The sequence below is a fragment of the Lynx rufus genome, unplaced genomic scaffold (assembly GCF_022079265.1).
Source record: "Lynx rufus isolate CCGP_SWC_20201006 ecotype Redwood Valley unplaced genomic scaffold, mLynRuf1.p SCAF_12, whole genome shotgun sequence".
Lineage (NCBI taxonomy): Eukaryota > Metazoa > Chordata > Mammalia > Carnivora > Felidae > Lynx > Lynx rufus.
In genome coordinates this window covers 42,492,659-42,511,432 of record NW_025814826.1, presented here as the reverse complement: position 1 = coordinate 42,511,432, position 18,774 = coordinate 42,492,659, and the positions used below count along the sequence as shown (strand labels likewise).

General features: G+C 37.9%; 1 protein-coding gene across 2 annotated transcripts in view; it reads left to right on the top strand.

Annotated features, from left to right (window-relative positions):
- CSMD3 (CUB and Sushi multiple domains 3) overlaps window positions 1–18,774 on the top strand; it is a 1,257,946-nt gene that overhangs the window by 1,075,312 nt on the left and 163,860 nt on the right. For both annotated transcript variants that reach the window (XM_047073797.1, XM_047073796.1), the window contains one exon: window positions 13,377–13,501. In XM_047073797.1, coding sequence (XP_046929753.1) covers window positions 13,377–13,501 — 125 coding nt within the window. The remainder of the gene's footprint in view (window positions 1–13,376; window positions 13,502–18,774) is intronic.

The window sequence follows — 18,774 nt, the reverse complement described above, 5'->3', positions numbered from 1 at the left end:
TTCACGTTTGCTTTTTATTTCCGTTGCCCCCAGAAACATGTCAAGTAAGAAATAGCTGCAGCTGAGATCAAAGAGCTTGCTGCCTGTTTTCTCCTATAGGATTTTGATGGTTTCCTGTCTCACATTTAGGTCTTTCATCCATTTTGAATTTATTTTTGTGTATGGTATAAGAAAGTGGTCCAGTTTCATACTTCTGCATGTTGCTGTCCAGTTTTCACAGTGCCATTTGCTGATATGATTACCAATTTCTTAATGCTTTTTATTTGCCAGGTTTCATACTGAGTAGTTTAAATACATATTCAATTTAATCTTCACAGCAAACCAATTGAAAAGTTACTTTCAGAATTTATGATTGAATAAACTGAGTCTTCGGTGAAATAGTTATTTTTATTTTTTTTTATATTTATTTTGAGAGAGAGAGAGAAAGAGCATGGGACAAGGAGGGGGCAGAGAGAGTGGGAGAGAGAAAATATGAAGCAGGCTCTGTGCTGTGAGCACTGAGCCCGATCCTATGGAACTGTGAGATCATGACCTGAGCCAAAACCAAGAATCAATGCTTAACTGACTGAGCCACCCAGGCTGTCCCCCTAAAGTAGTTATTTTTAAACTGACAGAACATATAGTAAGTGGTGGAGTAGAGGCAGAAACTCAGTTTCTCTGACTCTAAACGTCAACCTAAATGACAGAAGACTGCTTCTCTATAGGTTTTGATTTATAAGCTAAGCTTTCCTAATGTGATATCTACATTTTATTTATAATGTGAGATTTCTTACCCTATTGAAATATGTTTTTGAAAATCAATGGTACAGGAAAACAACTCATTTGGAGTTAATATGCCTCCTCCTTTTATCTAGCATGGAGCTTGTGTTAATGGTACTAACAGATCTTCCCCTTTCTGTACTTTTATGCTCTCATAAAGACAAAACAGATAATGTTTCTCCTTTTGAGCCACAATATATGTTGACTTCATACTCTTATAAAAGAGTAATAAGTAAATTATCCTAAACTAAAGGACCATGAGCTGAGAGAAATGTTCCTCTATGTCTATGCTAAAATTAGTCATGCAGTATGCATAAATTGGAAATTACATTGCTTTAAATCAGTTTAATAATTGAAGACAGACACATGATAATAATAAATCTCTTCAGCCTCACGATGGATTTTTTAATATTTCTCTATACGTATAGAAAATCAGTCGTTATTTCTATCTCACTTTTCCCAGTATTTTTTTATATAATTTGTGTCACTCTTAGTTTATTTATGTATCAATAGAAAATATCAATACCATATAATAGAAGACAGCTAGGTAAGTAGCTGTCTTCTTTAGTTTCATATACATGATGAAAACTCCTTGAAGATAATCATCTATTATAAAACTAGAGTGATATAATGACATCTGGAAACTCATAAACTAGCTCATTAATCTTTAAATATCATTCAAAAAAAATTCATCTCTTCCTCTAGTTTGAGTGTTGGGAAAACCTACATATGCAAAGTACTGAAGTGTAAATCTATAAATCACCTCTTAAAGATCCTATTTGTATATTTATCACACTAATGTCCTCATTAATGGGGAAAAGTCATAAAGAGTCATGTAAAACTGAATAAAATCCCGCATAGCTCCAAACTGTAGTTTAGCATAAGAGTTAATTAAGTCTTGGGTAAAGTCTTCTGCTGTGACCTCAGCACTGAGATGTGGTGAGTTACTATACGACCCTGGGAATTTTACAAACTTTCTGAATCTCAATTGCCATATAGATGAAGCAGGAAACTAAGAGGATTTCCTCATAGGTTTATTGTGATTATTAAATGATTTGGCATAGTTCTTGGACCTGGTAAGTACTGAATGACTAAGTTGTTTTTTGTTGTTGCTAAATCTTCCACTATAGAATCAGGAGAGAAGACTTTAATTCTGAAGGTATTGGTTCTAGAATATAGAATTTACATTCAGTGATGACAAAAGGCTTAATATCTTTGCTTTTAATTTGTTGATATGTTGTTTCAATAGCACTTTAAAGTTAATAAAATGTTAAAATTATCTTTCACAGAAGATGTTGGCATCTTTTTTTAAAAAGCTAAAAATATGGACTCTTATCATCCTTTCCAATTCTATTAATTTACAGTCCCTTGAATACAACATATTTTTTTGCACTTAACGTTTTTAAGAAAGACATTGGATGAAATATAATGGCAATTTTCTTGGGGTATAATAGTTATTATTTATTAAAATCTGTTTTTGGGGGAGATTGAAATTTCTTTCCACCAATTGACACATTTAAGGACAAATGGTTGAAAAGAAAGAGACTTTTTTTTTTTTTAATTTTTTTTTTCAACGTTTATTTTTATTTTTGGGACAGAGAGAGACAGAGCATGAACGGGGGAGGGGCAGAGAGAGAGGGAGACACAGAATTGGAAACAGGCTCCAGGCTCTGAGCCATCAGCCCAGAGCCCGACGCGGGGCTCGAACTCCCGGACCGCGAGACCGTGACCTGGCTGAAGTCGGACGCTTAACCGACTGCGCCACCCAGGCGCCCCGAAAAGAAAGAGACTGTAAACAATAGGCGTATGTTCATGATTTGGTTTGCTCTCATTGTTTGCAGGGGTATAAAATTAAAATAAAGTTAAAAGTTAAACAGCAATTACTACAATTCTAATTGCCCTTGAGTATACATATTTAACCAAGACTTGCATTCAGACTTTTCTTCTGATTTTGGAAAGTAAAAAAACTTCATTATCCAAAGAAATGTATGAAAGTGAGACAGGGTTAGAAGAATAAAACTATAAAAAGACATTAAAAAATGGGTAAAACAAGGGGTGCCTTGGTGACTCAGTTGGTTAAGCTTCCAACTTTGGCTCTAGTCATGATCTTGCAGTTCGTGAGTTGGAGCCCCACATCGGGCTCTCTGCTGTCAGCACAGAGCCTGCTTTGGATCCTCTGCCCACCCCTCTCTCTCTCTGCCTCTCCCCTGCTTGTGTGCTTTCTCTCTCAAAAATAAATAAACATTAAAAAAAGGAGTAAAACAAGAAAAATGAAAGAAGATTTTAGGAATAAGAAAGGGAAATGAGAGAAAAATAATATAAAGTAGGATACAGAGAATAAGAACTCTAAACCCTAAACATAAATCATTTTTGTTTAAGACAGAAAAAACCTGGGGTGCCTGGGTGGCTCATTTGGTTAAGTGTCCGGCTTCAGCTCAGGTCATGATCTCACAGTTCATGAGTTCAAGCCTTGCGCCCGGCTGTGTGCTGGTAGCTCGGAGCCTGGAGCTTGCTTCAGATTCTGTGTCTCCCCCTCTCTCTGCCCCTCCCCTGCTCACACAGTCTCTCACTCTCAAAAATAAATGAACATTAAAAAAATTAAATAAATACACAAATAAATAAAACAGAAGAAAATCCCTATTCTATATGATTATTACAAAGCTTTTTTGTATCTTAATGAAAGAAGATGTTAGTGTATTTTTGTTTGTTTGTTTTGAGTTTTTATTTAAATTCCATTCCGTTAACATATAGTGCAATATTGAGTTTCAGGAGCATTACAAAGCTTTTTCATATGCCACATGTATAAATCAGGTGGTTAATCCCAGTGTTTTTGCCATCAGAAACAAAAATCCACGTAAATGGAAGGAGGAGGATGCTATTCCCCTGTGGTCATTTCAACAAGGACAAGCGGTCCTACCAGGCACTAAAGCCTATAAAAGACTTTCAGACCAGACCCTAGTCCATGGTTGACATTCAGCTTCAGGGGTAAATGTTAGTAAACTGTCCCCAACCTGTGTGAATTCAGCCTCACTTTTTATACTTTGAGAGCAAAAGCTGAAGCAGTTAGGAGCCATTACAGTCTCTCTGTCAGAAGTCCACCTATCTGTAGGGGGTTCCCTGGCCTTTTTGAGAAACCTGTCACTCACTCTGGGTATGGAGAGTCTGAACAGAGAACAGACTACTTTTCATCTTGAATTGGTTTGAAAGTGTATACCTAGTGATAGAAAATTGAATAAGACAACTTGTTTTCTGCTAAGTTCACATGAAAAGGATGTATCACCTATGTCATTGGAGAAATAATGCACAGCCTGTAGAACAAGTGAAATCCAGAAAATTGAATATATAACTGAAGGACATATGGCATCTGTGTGAGACTAGAAATGGAGAGGCGCTGATTCATAATGACACTCAGATGATAACTCAGTTTAGGTTCTACCATTTGGTCCAACTGCTAACCTGTACATAAATGAAAATATACTTCTATTTCTTTTCTTTTTTTTTTTTTTTTTTTTTTTTTTTCAACGTTTATTTATTTTTGGGACAGAGAGAGACAGAGCATGAACGGGGGAGGGGCAGAGAGAGAGGGAGACACAGAATTGGAAACAGGCTCCAGGCTCTGAGCCATCAGCCCAGAGCCCGACGCGGGACTCGAACTCACGGACCGCGAGATCGTGACCTGGCTGAAGTCGGACGCTTAACCGACTGCGCCACCCAGACGCCCCTCTATTTCTTTTCTTTTCTTTTTTTTTTTTTTACTTTTAAAAAATGCTTATTTATTTATTTTGAGAGATCTAGAGAGAGCATGAGCAGAAGAGGAGCAGAGAGGGAGGAGAGAGAGAATTCTAAACAGGATCCACATTGTCAACACAGAACCCGACATGTGGCTCGAACTCATGAACCGTGAGGTCATGACCGGAGCGGAAATCGAGTCGGAAGCTCAATGGACTGAGCTACCCAAGCATCCCACTTTTATTTCTATTTTTAACTGTAAATATTTTTAGCTTCAAAAGTGTTCTGAATACAAATAATTATTTCATAAGTATTAAAAAAAGGAAAGTTTTGACATCTTAAATATTCAAATATGAGAGCCAAACACACAGTTTCTTAGGTTAATATCAAAGTATTATTTTTAATTTTAGCTCATTTTCAATATTTCTTCATAGATAAAATATTAACTGCTTCAATGCCTTTAAACTTTCTATTTTTTCTGCCTGGAACATATATCCCCAAGGTAGTTTTTAGGCTTACTACGCCATTTCATTCAACCTGATAATCTTCCTCAGACAGCCTATCTTATATAATTTTCTGCCATCATTCTCCACTTATTCTATATCTTTATCCTGCTTTTCTTTTTTTTTTTTTTTTTAACGTTTATTTATTTTTGAGACAGAGAGAGACAGATCATGAACGGGGGAGGGGCAGAGAGAGAGGGAGACACAGAATCGGAAGCAGGCTCCAGGCTCTGAGCCGTCAGCCCAGAGCCCGACGCGGGGCTCGAACTCACGGACCGTGAGATCGTGACCTGAGCTGAAGTCGGACACTCAACCGACTGAGCCACCCAAGCGCCCCTATCCTGCTTTTCTTTAATGGCAACTGCCCATCTATTATATGTAGTTTGGGGTTTTCTTTATTTGTTTTTTGTTTTGTTTTGTTTTGTTTTTAGTTTTATAATCTTTTTTGCCCTTCTCTCCCCTGACAATATATTGTTTTTATGTTCCACCAAAAGAAGACCCAATAGGTGTTCAAGAAACGTTTGGCACATAATAGGTATTCAGTAAACATTTGCTCGATGAATGAGTTTTAACAATTAACTGTGATAATATTCTGAATCCTTGCAGAGGTCAGACAACCCGTCCATTTCCCAAGTCCAGGGCCCATGTATTTTTAATTTCCGACTTTTACCAGATGGTGATGCTCTGGCTCACTTTGCTTGCTTAGATTTTACAAGCCACGGGAAGTTTAAAACTCTTCTAACTATCTTTCTGGATAATTAGGAAAGAGACATAGGTAAAACACAAACAATACATTTACATATTATATGCGTAATTTTTTTTTTTAATTTTTTTTTCAACGTTTTTTATTTATTTTTGGGAGAGAGACAGAGCATGAACGGGGGAGGGGCAGAGAGAGAGGGAGACACAGAATCAGAAACAGGCTCCAGGCTCTGAGCCATCAGCCCAGAGCCTGACGCGGGGCTCGAACTCCCGGACCGCGAGATCGTGACCTGGCTGAAGTCGGACGCTTTACCGACTGCGCCACCCAGGCGCCCCTATATGCGTAATTTTATTCTGGGGGAGAACAAATTCTCTATTTATACTTTACAGTTTAAATGTAATCTTCGACAGTCTACTTACAGGATTTGGTGATTGCATTTTCTCTTCTGTTCAAATGAATGCTCCCTTAACAGGTTAAGCCAACTGAGCATCCATTTGAACCAAAAGAAAGCAGCTTTCTACATTCCTAATGATTTTCATGTCAACTGTATTATTTCAGTTTCACTGTTCTTACTATTGTTATCAACACTTCCATTTTTTTTGTTGTAGTAAAACACAATAAAATGTTCAGTAATTTTGCAAAAACCGACATACTGAAATTAAACTGTTGATTGGAAAGCAGCCCCATTAGTCATGATATGTGAATTGTGCTTATAGTTAACATGGTCAAATACTAAGGTAGAGAGTCCACAAATTTAAATAGTCACTATATAAAGGATATTTAGTAATCTTGCACAAATCTGTCATATCAAGTCATTCTTAGGCAAATTATAATAAACCACAATCATATTTTGATAAGAACATGAGCCTTGGAATAAATGTAAAACTAAAAATATGCTGAAGACTGAGTTTTTATCTTCCAAATATGACCTTGTTATACTTCCGATTTCTTAAAATTAATCATTCTCCTAAAAATCCAACCTCTCCTCCCTCTGAGACTGTGATTCAAATAACCCCCTGCAGCCACTAATAGCTTTAACAATATATGGCTTTAGGCATAAGTACTTTTGTTAGTGGGAGGTCTCTTGAAAAGCCCCTGAACCAGCCATGTACTGCCCTTGGGCAAAAAATCTTTAATTAGCTGCTTATCCCATCACCTTTATCTGCTGGTTTTTTTTTTTTCCCCCCTGAAGACCTTTAGAAACCCAGAAAAAAAACTACTTTTACTTGTATTAGCTCCATGGCAACACCTGTTTATACTGTCTTTTCTTGGAGCAGGAGAGAAATTGATGAGGAAATAAATACAGGATCTGAAACCACAGTCACTGATTCATTTATTCATCCATCCATTCATCCCTGAAGCAGTTATTCAAAATAGTAATAAATAGTAATTAGCATTTTAAGAAGCACTATAAAGCATTTTTAAATATTTATTCATTCATTTATTTATTTATTTACTTATTGAGCTAGAGTGCAGGGAAGGGGCAGAGAGAAAGAGGGAGAAAGAATCACAGAGCCCTGTGTGGGGCTCAACTCACAAACCAAGAGATTATTTATGACTTGAGCCAAAATCAAGTGTTGGACAGACAACCTGACTGAGCCACCCAGGAGCCCCTAAGCATCTTCTTTTTTAATTTTGTAATGCTGATAGCAACACCAGGAGGTAGATAAGATTAGTATTTATCTTTTATAGAGAGTTAAACCTCTATGGTTTAGACATGAAACCAGGATAAGGATAAAAGCAGAACCCAGGATGCTTGTCTGAAGCCTGTTTTAATCCATGTTATATTGTATAATACTAATCCATAGGGAAATTTATAGTATATCTTTTTTTTTTCCAATATATGAAGTTTATTGTCAAATTGGTTTCCATACAACACCCAGTGCTCATCCCAAAAGGTGCCCTCCTCAATACCCATCACCCACCCTCCCCTCCCTCCCACCCCCATCAACCCTCAGTTTGTTCTCAGTTTTTAAGAGTCTCTTATGCTTTGGCTCTCTTCCACTCTAACCTCTTTTTTCTTTTTTTTTCTTCCCCTCCCCCATGGGTTTCTGTTAAGTTTCTCAGGATCCACATAAGAGTGAAAACATATGGTATCTGTCCTTCTCTGTATGGCTTATTTCACTTAGCATCACACTCTCCAGTTCCATCCACGTTGCTACAAAGGGCCATATTTCGTTCTTTCTCATTGCCACGTAGTACTCCATTGTGTATCTTTTTAAAACAGAAAACAAATGTTAGGTTAAGTAATATATGTGGGAATTGAAACTTTATAAAATATGTAGTAATGGGCCGCCTGGGTGGCGCAGTCGGTTAAGCGTCCGACTTCAGCCAGGTCACGATCTCGCGGTCCGTGAGCTCGAGCCCCGCGTCGGGCTCTGGGCTGATGGCTCAGAGCCTGGAGCCTGTTTCCGATTCTGTGTCTCCCTCTCTCTCTGCCCCTCCCCTGTTCATGCTCTGTCTCTCTCTGTCCCGAAAATAAATAAACGTTGAAAAAAAAAATTAAAAAAAAAAAAATAAAATATGTAGTAAAATATGTAGTAATGCATATCTGGGGATATTTTCATAGTATTTTTTATATTATTATATGAAAATTTATATTGCTATATGTGACTTATTTAGCGAAATACTGAGAGAAAGGGATAATGGAGGAATGGCAAAGAGGGACCTGTAACCACAGTATATACACCGATATACAACCAGTCAATCAACAGTTTATTCAAGGAGCATGTAGTCAGTGCTTACTAATTGTCAGTCTCTATTCTCACTTTGAATAAGAAGATGAGTTTGGAGTTTACATTTTAGTGGAGGGTGCTAGAGCAACACATCAGTGAATGTGTTCTCTTCTTTCAGACAGCACTAAGTACCGTGGGGAAAAGTAAAGAAAGGGCTGGAGGTCAGAAGAAAACATCCAGGGCATGCTGCTGTCTTATATCCAAATGAGACGAACGGAGTGGGGTTATACAAGTCTGGGTGGTAAACAACTATATAGACTGTGAGGCAGGAACAGATCTTGACGTGTTCAAGCCACGGTGAGAATCCCAGGTGCCTGGACCAGAGTGAATGATGGCAAGCATGACGGAAGAAGAGTCTTGTGGAGGCAAGGCAGAGGCCAAGTCATACAGAGCCTCAAAGGCTGTGGGGAGTTTGACATTTCTCAAAGCAGAGAGGGAATTCATTGAGCTAGGGAATGAGGTGGTCTTAGTTTCTAAAAAATCACTGCGGCTAAGTAAAGAGGGGTGGGTGCCGGAGTCCAGCTCCAGCAGGTCCCGGGGGTCCCGAAGGATGAACAGCGTCAGCGAAAGAGTGAAAATAAAGCAAAACAAAAATAAAAATAAAAACAGAAAACTAAAATAAAAAACTAAAATAAAAATGGACACAGACAACAGCAGTGTGTTGAACTGGCCGATTTATTGTAGCAAACGTGGCATTATGTATGCTAGTGATTTCCTTGTAGCATACGTCATCTATGTTTTTCTAACATTACCTAATTTTGAAAATGTTCTTATGTATAAACGACCTTTAAGAAATAACATGGTGGTTTTCCCCTAACTTTCCCGCATACCCTTTGATTATAGATTAATTTCTTACATTATTCCATTATGCATCTGCATTTATCTATAATCTGCAAAGCATTTACTTTGCTGTTCTCGTGAAAGGCCTTCCATTTCTCAACACCTCAAGTGGAACAGTTACAGGAACATGACCTCCTAACCACATGAGGCCAAAAGAACAATGTGTTTGCCTCAGTCCGAGGTGCCAAAAAGGGGCTGAAAAGGCCTTAGAAACCCATGCCTCATACATTCTCAGAGAGACAATGCACCTAGGAGCCAATGAACCATTCTGTAGCTTAACCCACTAGGTTCAGTCATCATCTGGAATGCCTCCGGGGGGCCAGGTGGGCCTAGGGGTTGAAGTCACCTGTGCCCAGAGATACACTCCTTAGTTGCTGGAGTGGGGCTTTCAAATCCATATGTCTCCCCTATACAGACAGGCCCTCTTTGCTGGCAAAGGTATGAGGCTATCCTTCCTGTAAGTAGAGGAGTCTCCTTAGGGGATGGCAAGGGCTAAACGTAAGACCGCACAATTCCTTGCTGAACCTTATTTTCTTCCCTAATGGTTCTTTGCCCAGGGGGCCTGCCGAGGGCAATTCCCCAACAGACAATACCCCGGGTACTTTTAAGGCCAAATTACCTAAAAGCGGGAGGACAAGAAGCTTCACTGTTGGCAGGCCGCCCTGCAGTCACCAATCCGTCCACAGCCCGGGCCCTGCCACTCAGGCTGGGATAGCGCGGCTTCCAGCAGGTGGGCTAGAAGAAAAAAGCCTGAATAGAAGGCTAGTGTAATAGTGGATAGGAAAAGTAATGGTAATTTTAATAGGAAGGTCATGGTCCGTGATGAGAACTGGTAAGCCTCATGGTACATTTTTTAAATGGAGCTGAGAAAGTTTACTGATAGATCGGATGTAGATGTAATTGTGAACTTGAATATAAGAAAGAGAAATTAAGATGAATGAGTCCTACAGTTTTGGCCCAAACTAGGTGAATGGTAGTGACATTTACTGAGGTGGAGAATGGCATAGACGGAGGAAATTTTAAAAAGTATTGTTTTAGACATATTGGTTTAAAAAAATTTTTTTTAATGCTTATTTATTTTTTGAGAGACAGAGAGACAGAGCATGAGTGGGAGAGGGGCAGAGAGACACAGAATCTGAAGCAGGCTCCAGGCTCTGAGCTGTCAGCACAGAGCCTGATGCAAGGCTCAAACTCATGAATGGTGAGATCATGACCTGAGCCAAAGTCAGATGCTTCACCATCTGAGCCACCCAGGTGCCCCTAGACATATTAGTTTTGAGATGCTTATTAGGCATATTATTTCAGGATTCTGAGCCAAGTCAGAATTAGAGATAAATATTTTGTAGTCATACTGTATCAATGACATGGAAATAGATGCCCTTATAGAGGGGTGATGGTTAGAGAGAAAAGAGAAGATGGCATGGGTCACAGAATGTTACAACATTTAAAGGATCAGAGAAAGAGGGTGAGATACTAAGAGAAAGGCAAGGAAGGAAGGAAGGAAGGAAGGAAGGAAGGAAGGAAGAAAAGAGAAAGTAAAGGAAGGCAGCTATGCTCACTACTATACCACCAACACTAGGAGAGAAAGAAAAGGAAGGAAGGAAGGAAGGAAGGAAGGAAGGAAGGAAGGAAGGAAGGAAGGGAGGAAGGAAGATTATGAGTATAACCAGTGGCATAGAAAAAAGCAAGACAGTGTGGTGTCCGGATGGCTAAGCAAAGAAAGGCTCAAAGTGGACAAAGTGATTAACAAGAGGAGATAATTATTCATAGGTAGAGTAAAATGCAAATTAAGAATTGAATATCACATTGCAACAAGACTATTATGGTGACTTTGACATAGTCATTCCAATAGAGTAAAGACAAAACCCTGATGAAATGAATGGAGGACAGACTGGAAAGTAAGGAAAAGAGGACTTATCACTATAGCAGCAGAGAAGGAAACCTCAGAATGCAAAGGGTAGATGAGTTAGAATCTTGGCACCACAGGGAGCAGAGTACCAGACAAAAAGTTGATTGCTTCATCTTCACAGACTTCAGTCTATTAGAAGAGACTAACGTATAAAAAGAATATGAAAACATAATATGAGCTATCTGTGATAGAACTGCATAGGAAAGAACTTGGTGCTATAGAAAACTATGGGACACTTAACAGATAAGGGAGTCAGCAAAGAGGTCAAGAGGTACTATCAGCATTAAATGACCATGGATGGTAGTATTAGCTATGGGGAAGAAGGATGTAGCAACTCACAGCATTAAGAGAGTATATCAGTTTAGTAACCTGAACTGGGAAGAGGGTTTGGGATGGTGAAATATTGGGAAATCATGGGTACATACAAGCCTGGAGATGTAGTTAGAGATTAAAAAATTAACTGTATTTATCTGTGGAATGAAGGAAATGGGGAGATTTTTGAAGGACTTTCATCAGTGAAATAAGATGAGCAAATTTTAATTTTAAAAAGGTCATTTTAGCAATAATATAGAGACAAAGTACATGGATAATACACCCATATCAATGGAGGTCCATTGATATGATTAATGTAGCAACTAGAAAAACGTGCAAGTGAGATAGGACAGTGACAATGGAGAGGAAGGGCATCTACATTTGCTTTCAACTCAGAATCAGCACTTCATCAATCACTTATTTATAATCTTTTTGGGGTGAAGTTCTATTCTAGAATTCTTCTTCCACTCCTGGCACATTAATTCTCAAGTTATCTAAAACTGTTGATTTTCTTTTTAAAGGAGCTAAATTTTTTTCTGACCAACTTAACCTGAATTAATATTTAACCCATTAACACAAATTTATAGGAAAATACAACAAAATGACTTTCTTTAAAGATACATGTTTACACTATTAAAAATGTTTGTAGCTCCTTTGGGCAATTGCCCTTGGTTTTTGCATTAAGCTTTTGCATTGAGAAGTGGCAGAAAACTTATTAACTTAAAAAATATTATGAAAGACATATCCTGATACCTTACAACTATAACCAGACTACAACAAATACCCGAGGACCATAGTGCCAGTGGTATCTGAAATAACAATAGTTGTAGAAGGAAATAGTAAAATGACATACAATTTATTGACCTCTCGCTGTGTTCCAAGCAATGTAGTAGCTTCTTTGTATACGTTATCCTATCTGTATATTTTTCACAAAAGCTCTTTTTAAACCATTGCATTATCATTTCACAGACAAGGTATCTGAGTTTCAGAGAGTTTAAGGAACATGTCCAGCATTACGCATATTTAAAATTGTAAGTCAGGTTATGCCCAAAACCAAGCTGCCAGTACTAGGGGTATGAGAATTTTCCTTTAAGGTTAGTACTTTTAAAAAGCGGTAGAGGCCTTTATTGACTTCCAGAACAGACCTACGTACTTACTCATTTTTGTAGTGCTGTACTAGCAATTACCAGGCTGGCACAATACCAAATCTCTTTCTTCTACTCAAGAGCATGGACCCTGGAGCCAAACTACCGGTGTTCAAATCTCACCTTCTCCTCTTACCAGCTCTGTGATCTTGGACAAGTTATTTAATCACTAGTGACTCTATTTCCTGTAAAATGAGGAGAATATTTATTTACATCTCAGTGGATTGTTGAGAGGCTTTAATGAGTTAAAATCTGTAAATTGCTTTAGGAGAGTCCCTGGCAAACAATAGGCTCTATACAAATGTTATTAGCATACCATTGTGATCATCAGCGTTTCTCCTGAAAAGTACTATTACTCTTCAAAGGATGCATGAAGACAAAAGTAACAAATACAAAATAATTCTTCAACAAATTCTGTTATCTACATTTTAATTTTAATGCAAATGTGCCAATGTACTTTTTAGTAATATACTAAAAATGATATGCTGTCGTTGAGTTTATTGTAATATGATTTTAGATTAATGCCATTAAAAGGTTATCCATTCATGTTGTCTAAGCATTTTTCAAAGTTTTTAGGAAGGAAGACTTAATTTTCATTGTTCTTATGAGTTTTAAGAAATAATAAGATTTGGCTGTGTTTGCAATTGTAGTATCTGTCTAAGATGTTATCTCTGACCTTTTCTCTTATTTTAATCCTCTGCATTAGAATTAACTCGCTCTCTTGAATTGTTTTACTTTTAGTGCCCTGTGGTGGAGTTTTAACAAAGCGCAAAGGGACTATTTTGTCTCCTGGTTACCCTGAGCCTTATGACAACAACCTGAATTGTGTGTGGAAGATCACAGTGCCAGAGGGAGCTGGCATTCAAGTAAGGAAATTTAAAATTTTCTCCTTTTCCCTGTATATTTGAAGTTAATCCTTTTAGAGATGAGGGGGATGAAGGTTACTTCTAAAGATTTAGCCACTCCTTTTCCTTGGCATGGTTGAATGTAGCAGAAAGGTACTTATTGTTTTCACCTGCAGGTAACAGAAAATCAATTCAAGAAGGCCCAAGCAATAAGAAAAATGTTTGTTGCGGATGTCATGGAATCTAGCGGTAGAGGTTGTTTATTTGGGAGGTTCAGTTGCGTCATTACTGACCTAGGTTTTTCCCTCTCTCTGCTCTGCCATCATAGCATGTTGGCTTAGTTCCTAGGCTTCTTTTCTCATGAACTTGAGATGGCTACCAAAGCTCTAACAGCAATGGCAATAGCCAAAATGGAACGTTTCAATCTATCTATCTTTACAATGGCTGAAAAACGTTCAGAAATCCTTCCGGTAGACTTTCTGTCCTTTACTATTGACCAAAACTGCAAGACTATCCATCCCTATGCTATACACTGACCAAAAGCAAAAGATGTATTGTCATTTGGCTCTAAAAAATCAACATTAGGTACCTAGGTTAAGCATGGGGCTCAGCTTCCTCTGAAGTATATAGTCTTCATTTAATTGAACAAAACCAGTTTTCTTGTTAGCAAGAAAAGGGATGCTAGTCTATAGACAAGCAACACAATCTACCATATTATCTCAACCATAACCACTTTTCGGGAGGAGAAATTTGACCAGTTACTCTATATTACAAGGAGATTGTTTTTGCATAAATTGGTGATATTTGACTACTCCATGGAAGGTAATTATTCTTCACAAAATATTACATAATCTATATTTCATAAAAAATAACTTGATTACTTCTCCAATTGGGTTGTAAGGTGTTCCTTTGGAAACTTGAGAAATATATCAGTTACGGGGAAGTAGCCAAGAAATCCTCCATTAAAACTGAAAATAGATAAAAGTATAATTTTTAGTTAAAAAAATCAACTTTTTGAGTTTGTAATTTTGCAGAAAATTACTCCTAATACCTGTTAGGTCAGTTAGCCAATGAGAAAACATGAAATATACATTTTCAGTGTTTTAAAGGCATTAAAAATGGAAAGACCAAGAGATCTATGCTTATATTCTGGCTAGCTGTACTATCATTTTATGGCCAACTTGTAAAATTCAGAGAAAACCAATCAATCCTATCTTATCACTGGTAGAATTAACAAGGATTTTATTTTAGTATTTTTAAAAATTTTTTGACGTTCACTTAATTTTGAGAGAGCTAGAGAGACAGAGTGTGAGCGGGGGAGGGGCAGAGAGAGAGGGAGACACAGAATCCAAAGCAGGCTCCAGGCTCTGAGCTGTCAGCACAGAGACAGACGTGGGGCTCAAACTCACGAACAACAAGGTTGTGACCTGAGCCAAAGTCAGATGCTTAACAGACTGAACCTCTCAGGTGCCCTGAATTAACAAGGATTTTAGAATTGCCCATGTTGCAAGTTGTATAGAAAATCTGAAAATGAGATGATGCCTTTAGAGCCTTCATAGAACATTTGTCATATAGTTGCCAGTTTATCAAGGTTATCCTACAGCATCCACATATTGATGTCAGCTTGTCTATTTCTATCTCATCTTACAATAATAAAAACCCCAGCCTTTCCTGTCTAGTTCTCATCCTTTGTTTTTGAGCCCTGCAGTATGGCTTCAGCATTCAGTGCTCTGAGCTACTCATAGCAATCACTGAGGACTCTATATCATTAAACCCATTGTGTTGCTCATCCTGCTTATTCTGACAGCAACATCCTAATTCTGCCCATTCTCCTCTCACTCTTAAAACATGTTTTTCCTTCTTGGTTTTCATGGCACCAATGCTCTCTTAGACTTTGTTTTGTTTTCTTTTTTATATCCATGGCTCATGCTTCTACATCTAGGAATACAGTCTCCTCTTCCTACTCAGCCCATCAGATACAGTGTTTGAGAGATGCTGTGGTTTTGTTTATCTCATGTTACACCATGCTCTCTGCCATCTTGTCTACTTCCGTGTCTTTGGCTGCCATTTTGTGCCAGTTGTGCCCAGGACCTGCATCTTAATAGACCATCAGAAAGCATTTTTTAAAATGAAGAACTGAGGGGGACCTAGGTGGCTCAGTCGGTTAAGTGTCCGACTCTTCGTTTTGTCTCAGGTCGTGATCTCACGGTTTGTGAGACTGAGTCCCATGTTGGGCTCTGCACTGACAGCACAGAGCCTGCTTGGAATTCTCTCTCTCCCTGTCTCTCTGCCCCTCCCCCATTTGTGTGTGCACACTTTCTCTCTCTGTCTCAAAATAAATAAATAAACTTAAAAAAATAAAAGAACTGAATAAATGATAGTTTTCAAGTGTAAATATCTAACCCAGTGCTTTCACCTAAGCTGCATGTCATTTATTCAACTGCCTGCTGGGCATTTCAAGTAAACTTCTTACTGGAATTTCAAATCCATCCTGTTCAAAACTGACTTCGTGATTTTTTCTCATCATTATGGGTATCCTTCAGTGTTCTCTGTCTCAGAATGAGCCCCTCATCCATTCGGTTGCACAAGCCAGAAATCTTGATAATTTTCCCCCTTTCCTACTCTACACAATGAAATCTGTGGGATCTGTCTTTCACAAATCTTTCAAATAAGTCTATTTCTCTCCATCCATATTGTTACCCTAAGGTTAGGTTGTCATCATCCCTTTCCCAGGGTCTTACTCTCCTCTAATCTGTTCTTCAGAGGGCAAAGACAGTAACCTAAAAATAAAAACCCTGATACTATCACTTTCCTGCTTCAACCGTTCCCTGTATTCTTAACTCCTTGATACAGCTGATTATACCTTTTGTGCTTTGTCCTCCTTTGTCACCACTTATATTCACACTAGTTTAGTTCTTTATAAAAGCCTGGCTCTCGCTTGCCTTTGGGCCTTTGTGCATGCTGTTCCCTTTGCAGGTGACACTCTCCTTGATCCCCCTTTATTTGGCTTATTCTTAGTCATCATTTCTGTCTCAACTTAAAACCAGTTCCTGTGGAAGGCTTTCCGTGAACTTGAGGAAAGGGTAAGTCCCATGCTGCACATTCTCATAGGTCTCTGTAATTTCCTTATTATAACATCTGTCACATTTTACTGTTACCACTTAGTTAATTACCCATAAGATCTTGAGGGCACTAACTAAATCTGTTCTGGCAACTAGCCAGTGTCTGCCAGTATATGCTCAGTAAATATTTTTAGGATGAACTAATGAATCCCTCCACAAGCAGGGTTTTGGATATTTTAAGGAGTTAGGACAGCATGATGAACTAAGAGGACATTTGCAGAAAACGTGCGTTGTATATCATTTGTCCGAACCAAACACTTCAAAACCAGACAATATCAATGACACTATAAACTCTTTCACTGAGGAAGCATTTTATTTAATGGTTACACCTTAGAAAACAAAATTTGAATTAAACGGAGCATGTATCAAACTTACAGAATGTGAGGCATACTGGATTTTTAATCTTAAATACTCTAAAGGACTAACCAAAACTTTTTTTTTCTAATTGATCTCTATATGTATGATAATTTTAGACATACCACTAAATCATAGACCATTATATAGCATATGCACACACATGTGTAATGTGTGATTTGTACTTGAAATTTTATTACTTTACCTAAAAGCTACCTGGCTGGTGTGTCAGGTTTAAAGCAATGCCTATTTTATTTTATTCAGTTAGGAAAAATATGTGTGTGAATAAAGAATTAGATGAATGTATAATAAATCATATATGAGATGAAATGTGATAACCACTGATGGAAAGAAAAGAAGAAACATTTAGAATGCGGGAAAAGTTGTAAATAATATAGAATGAGCAATCTTTAGAAAGAGCCTCAACAAATAGACTAATTTGTTATATTAATTTTACATGAGATGTTTGTGGGGAGTTGTGTATTCATTTATTTGCCTGTCTATTCTAGCAAAGCATACTGATGGAGAATTCCAAAGGGGCTGTCATAACAGAGTTATTAAGCAAAAGAGCAATCTTTGTGATAGACCTTGCGAAACTTATGTTTGTTACTTAACTGTGTCAACCTGTAGAATGATTATCATGATTAAATATAACCTAACAAGCAAATTAAAATGAAATTTGAATGTCTATATGAGGAATATCTGGTTTTAGTGATTGGAAATTCATTACCCCATGAAGCTACCCTGTTGCCATGATGGACAGCTCCATTTTTAATGCAAAATTCTTCTAAACAGGGAATCAGTAGCTGCTGCTTTTTAAATCGTTTATTTGACTCTCGTTTGGCCTTTTGTCACTGTGGGTCCTCAGTCATTTCCTTGAGCCACCTACACCTTCTGTGTTTATTTACCAAATTATATTCACAATTTGACCAGACTCCTAGTGGCAAATTGTGTTAGTTTTCCATGGCTGTTGCAGATTACCATGCACTTGAGAGCTTAAAATAGCAGAGGTTGATTCTGTCACAGTACTGGAGGCTGGAAGTCCCAAAGCATTTTTACTGAGCTGAAACTCAGGTGCTAACAGGGTTGTGCTTGGACCCTCCACTCTCCCCTCTGCCCAGGCTCTAGCCTTTTCTTGCCTCTTCTAACTTCTGCTGGCTGCCAGGCGTTCCTACGTGTCTGACTATATCACTCTATTTTCTACGTGCGTGGTCACATTGCCTTCTCTTCTGTATGTGTCAAATCTCCTTTGACATCTTTCTTATAAGAACACTTATGACTGTACTTAGGGCCCATCTGAATAATCCACGATAATCTCCCTATTTCTAGATGTTTAGGTTAATCACATCTGAAAAAAAATTTTTTTCCATGTAAGGCAATATTTACAGGCTCCAGGGATGAGGACCTGATATCTTTGGAAGCCACTATAGTTAGTCTGTTATACATATGTATGTAGAATTAAATTTTTTTCTTCTCATTAAGGGAATAGGTTTTCCTAGAGATGTCTTCATTTTTGTTTCTATCACCCCTTTGATCTCAATAACTCAGGGAAAGAAGATAAATCGTTAAGTCTCCCCTCTCCCTTTCTTTCCTTATTCAGATTACACAGAATCTGTAGCAAAAATCTGTTGCAAAATAATCTGTTGCAGAATCTGTAGTGACACAGGTGACATTTTAGTTCCTCTTTCTACTATTCATTCCTGCCCCCAATCTACTTTAGTCTTTTACTGCTTCTCACACAGACTACTGCAATAGACATTGAAATTGTCTTGTATATATATATATATATATATATATATATATATATATATATATACA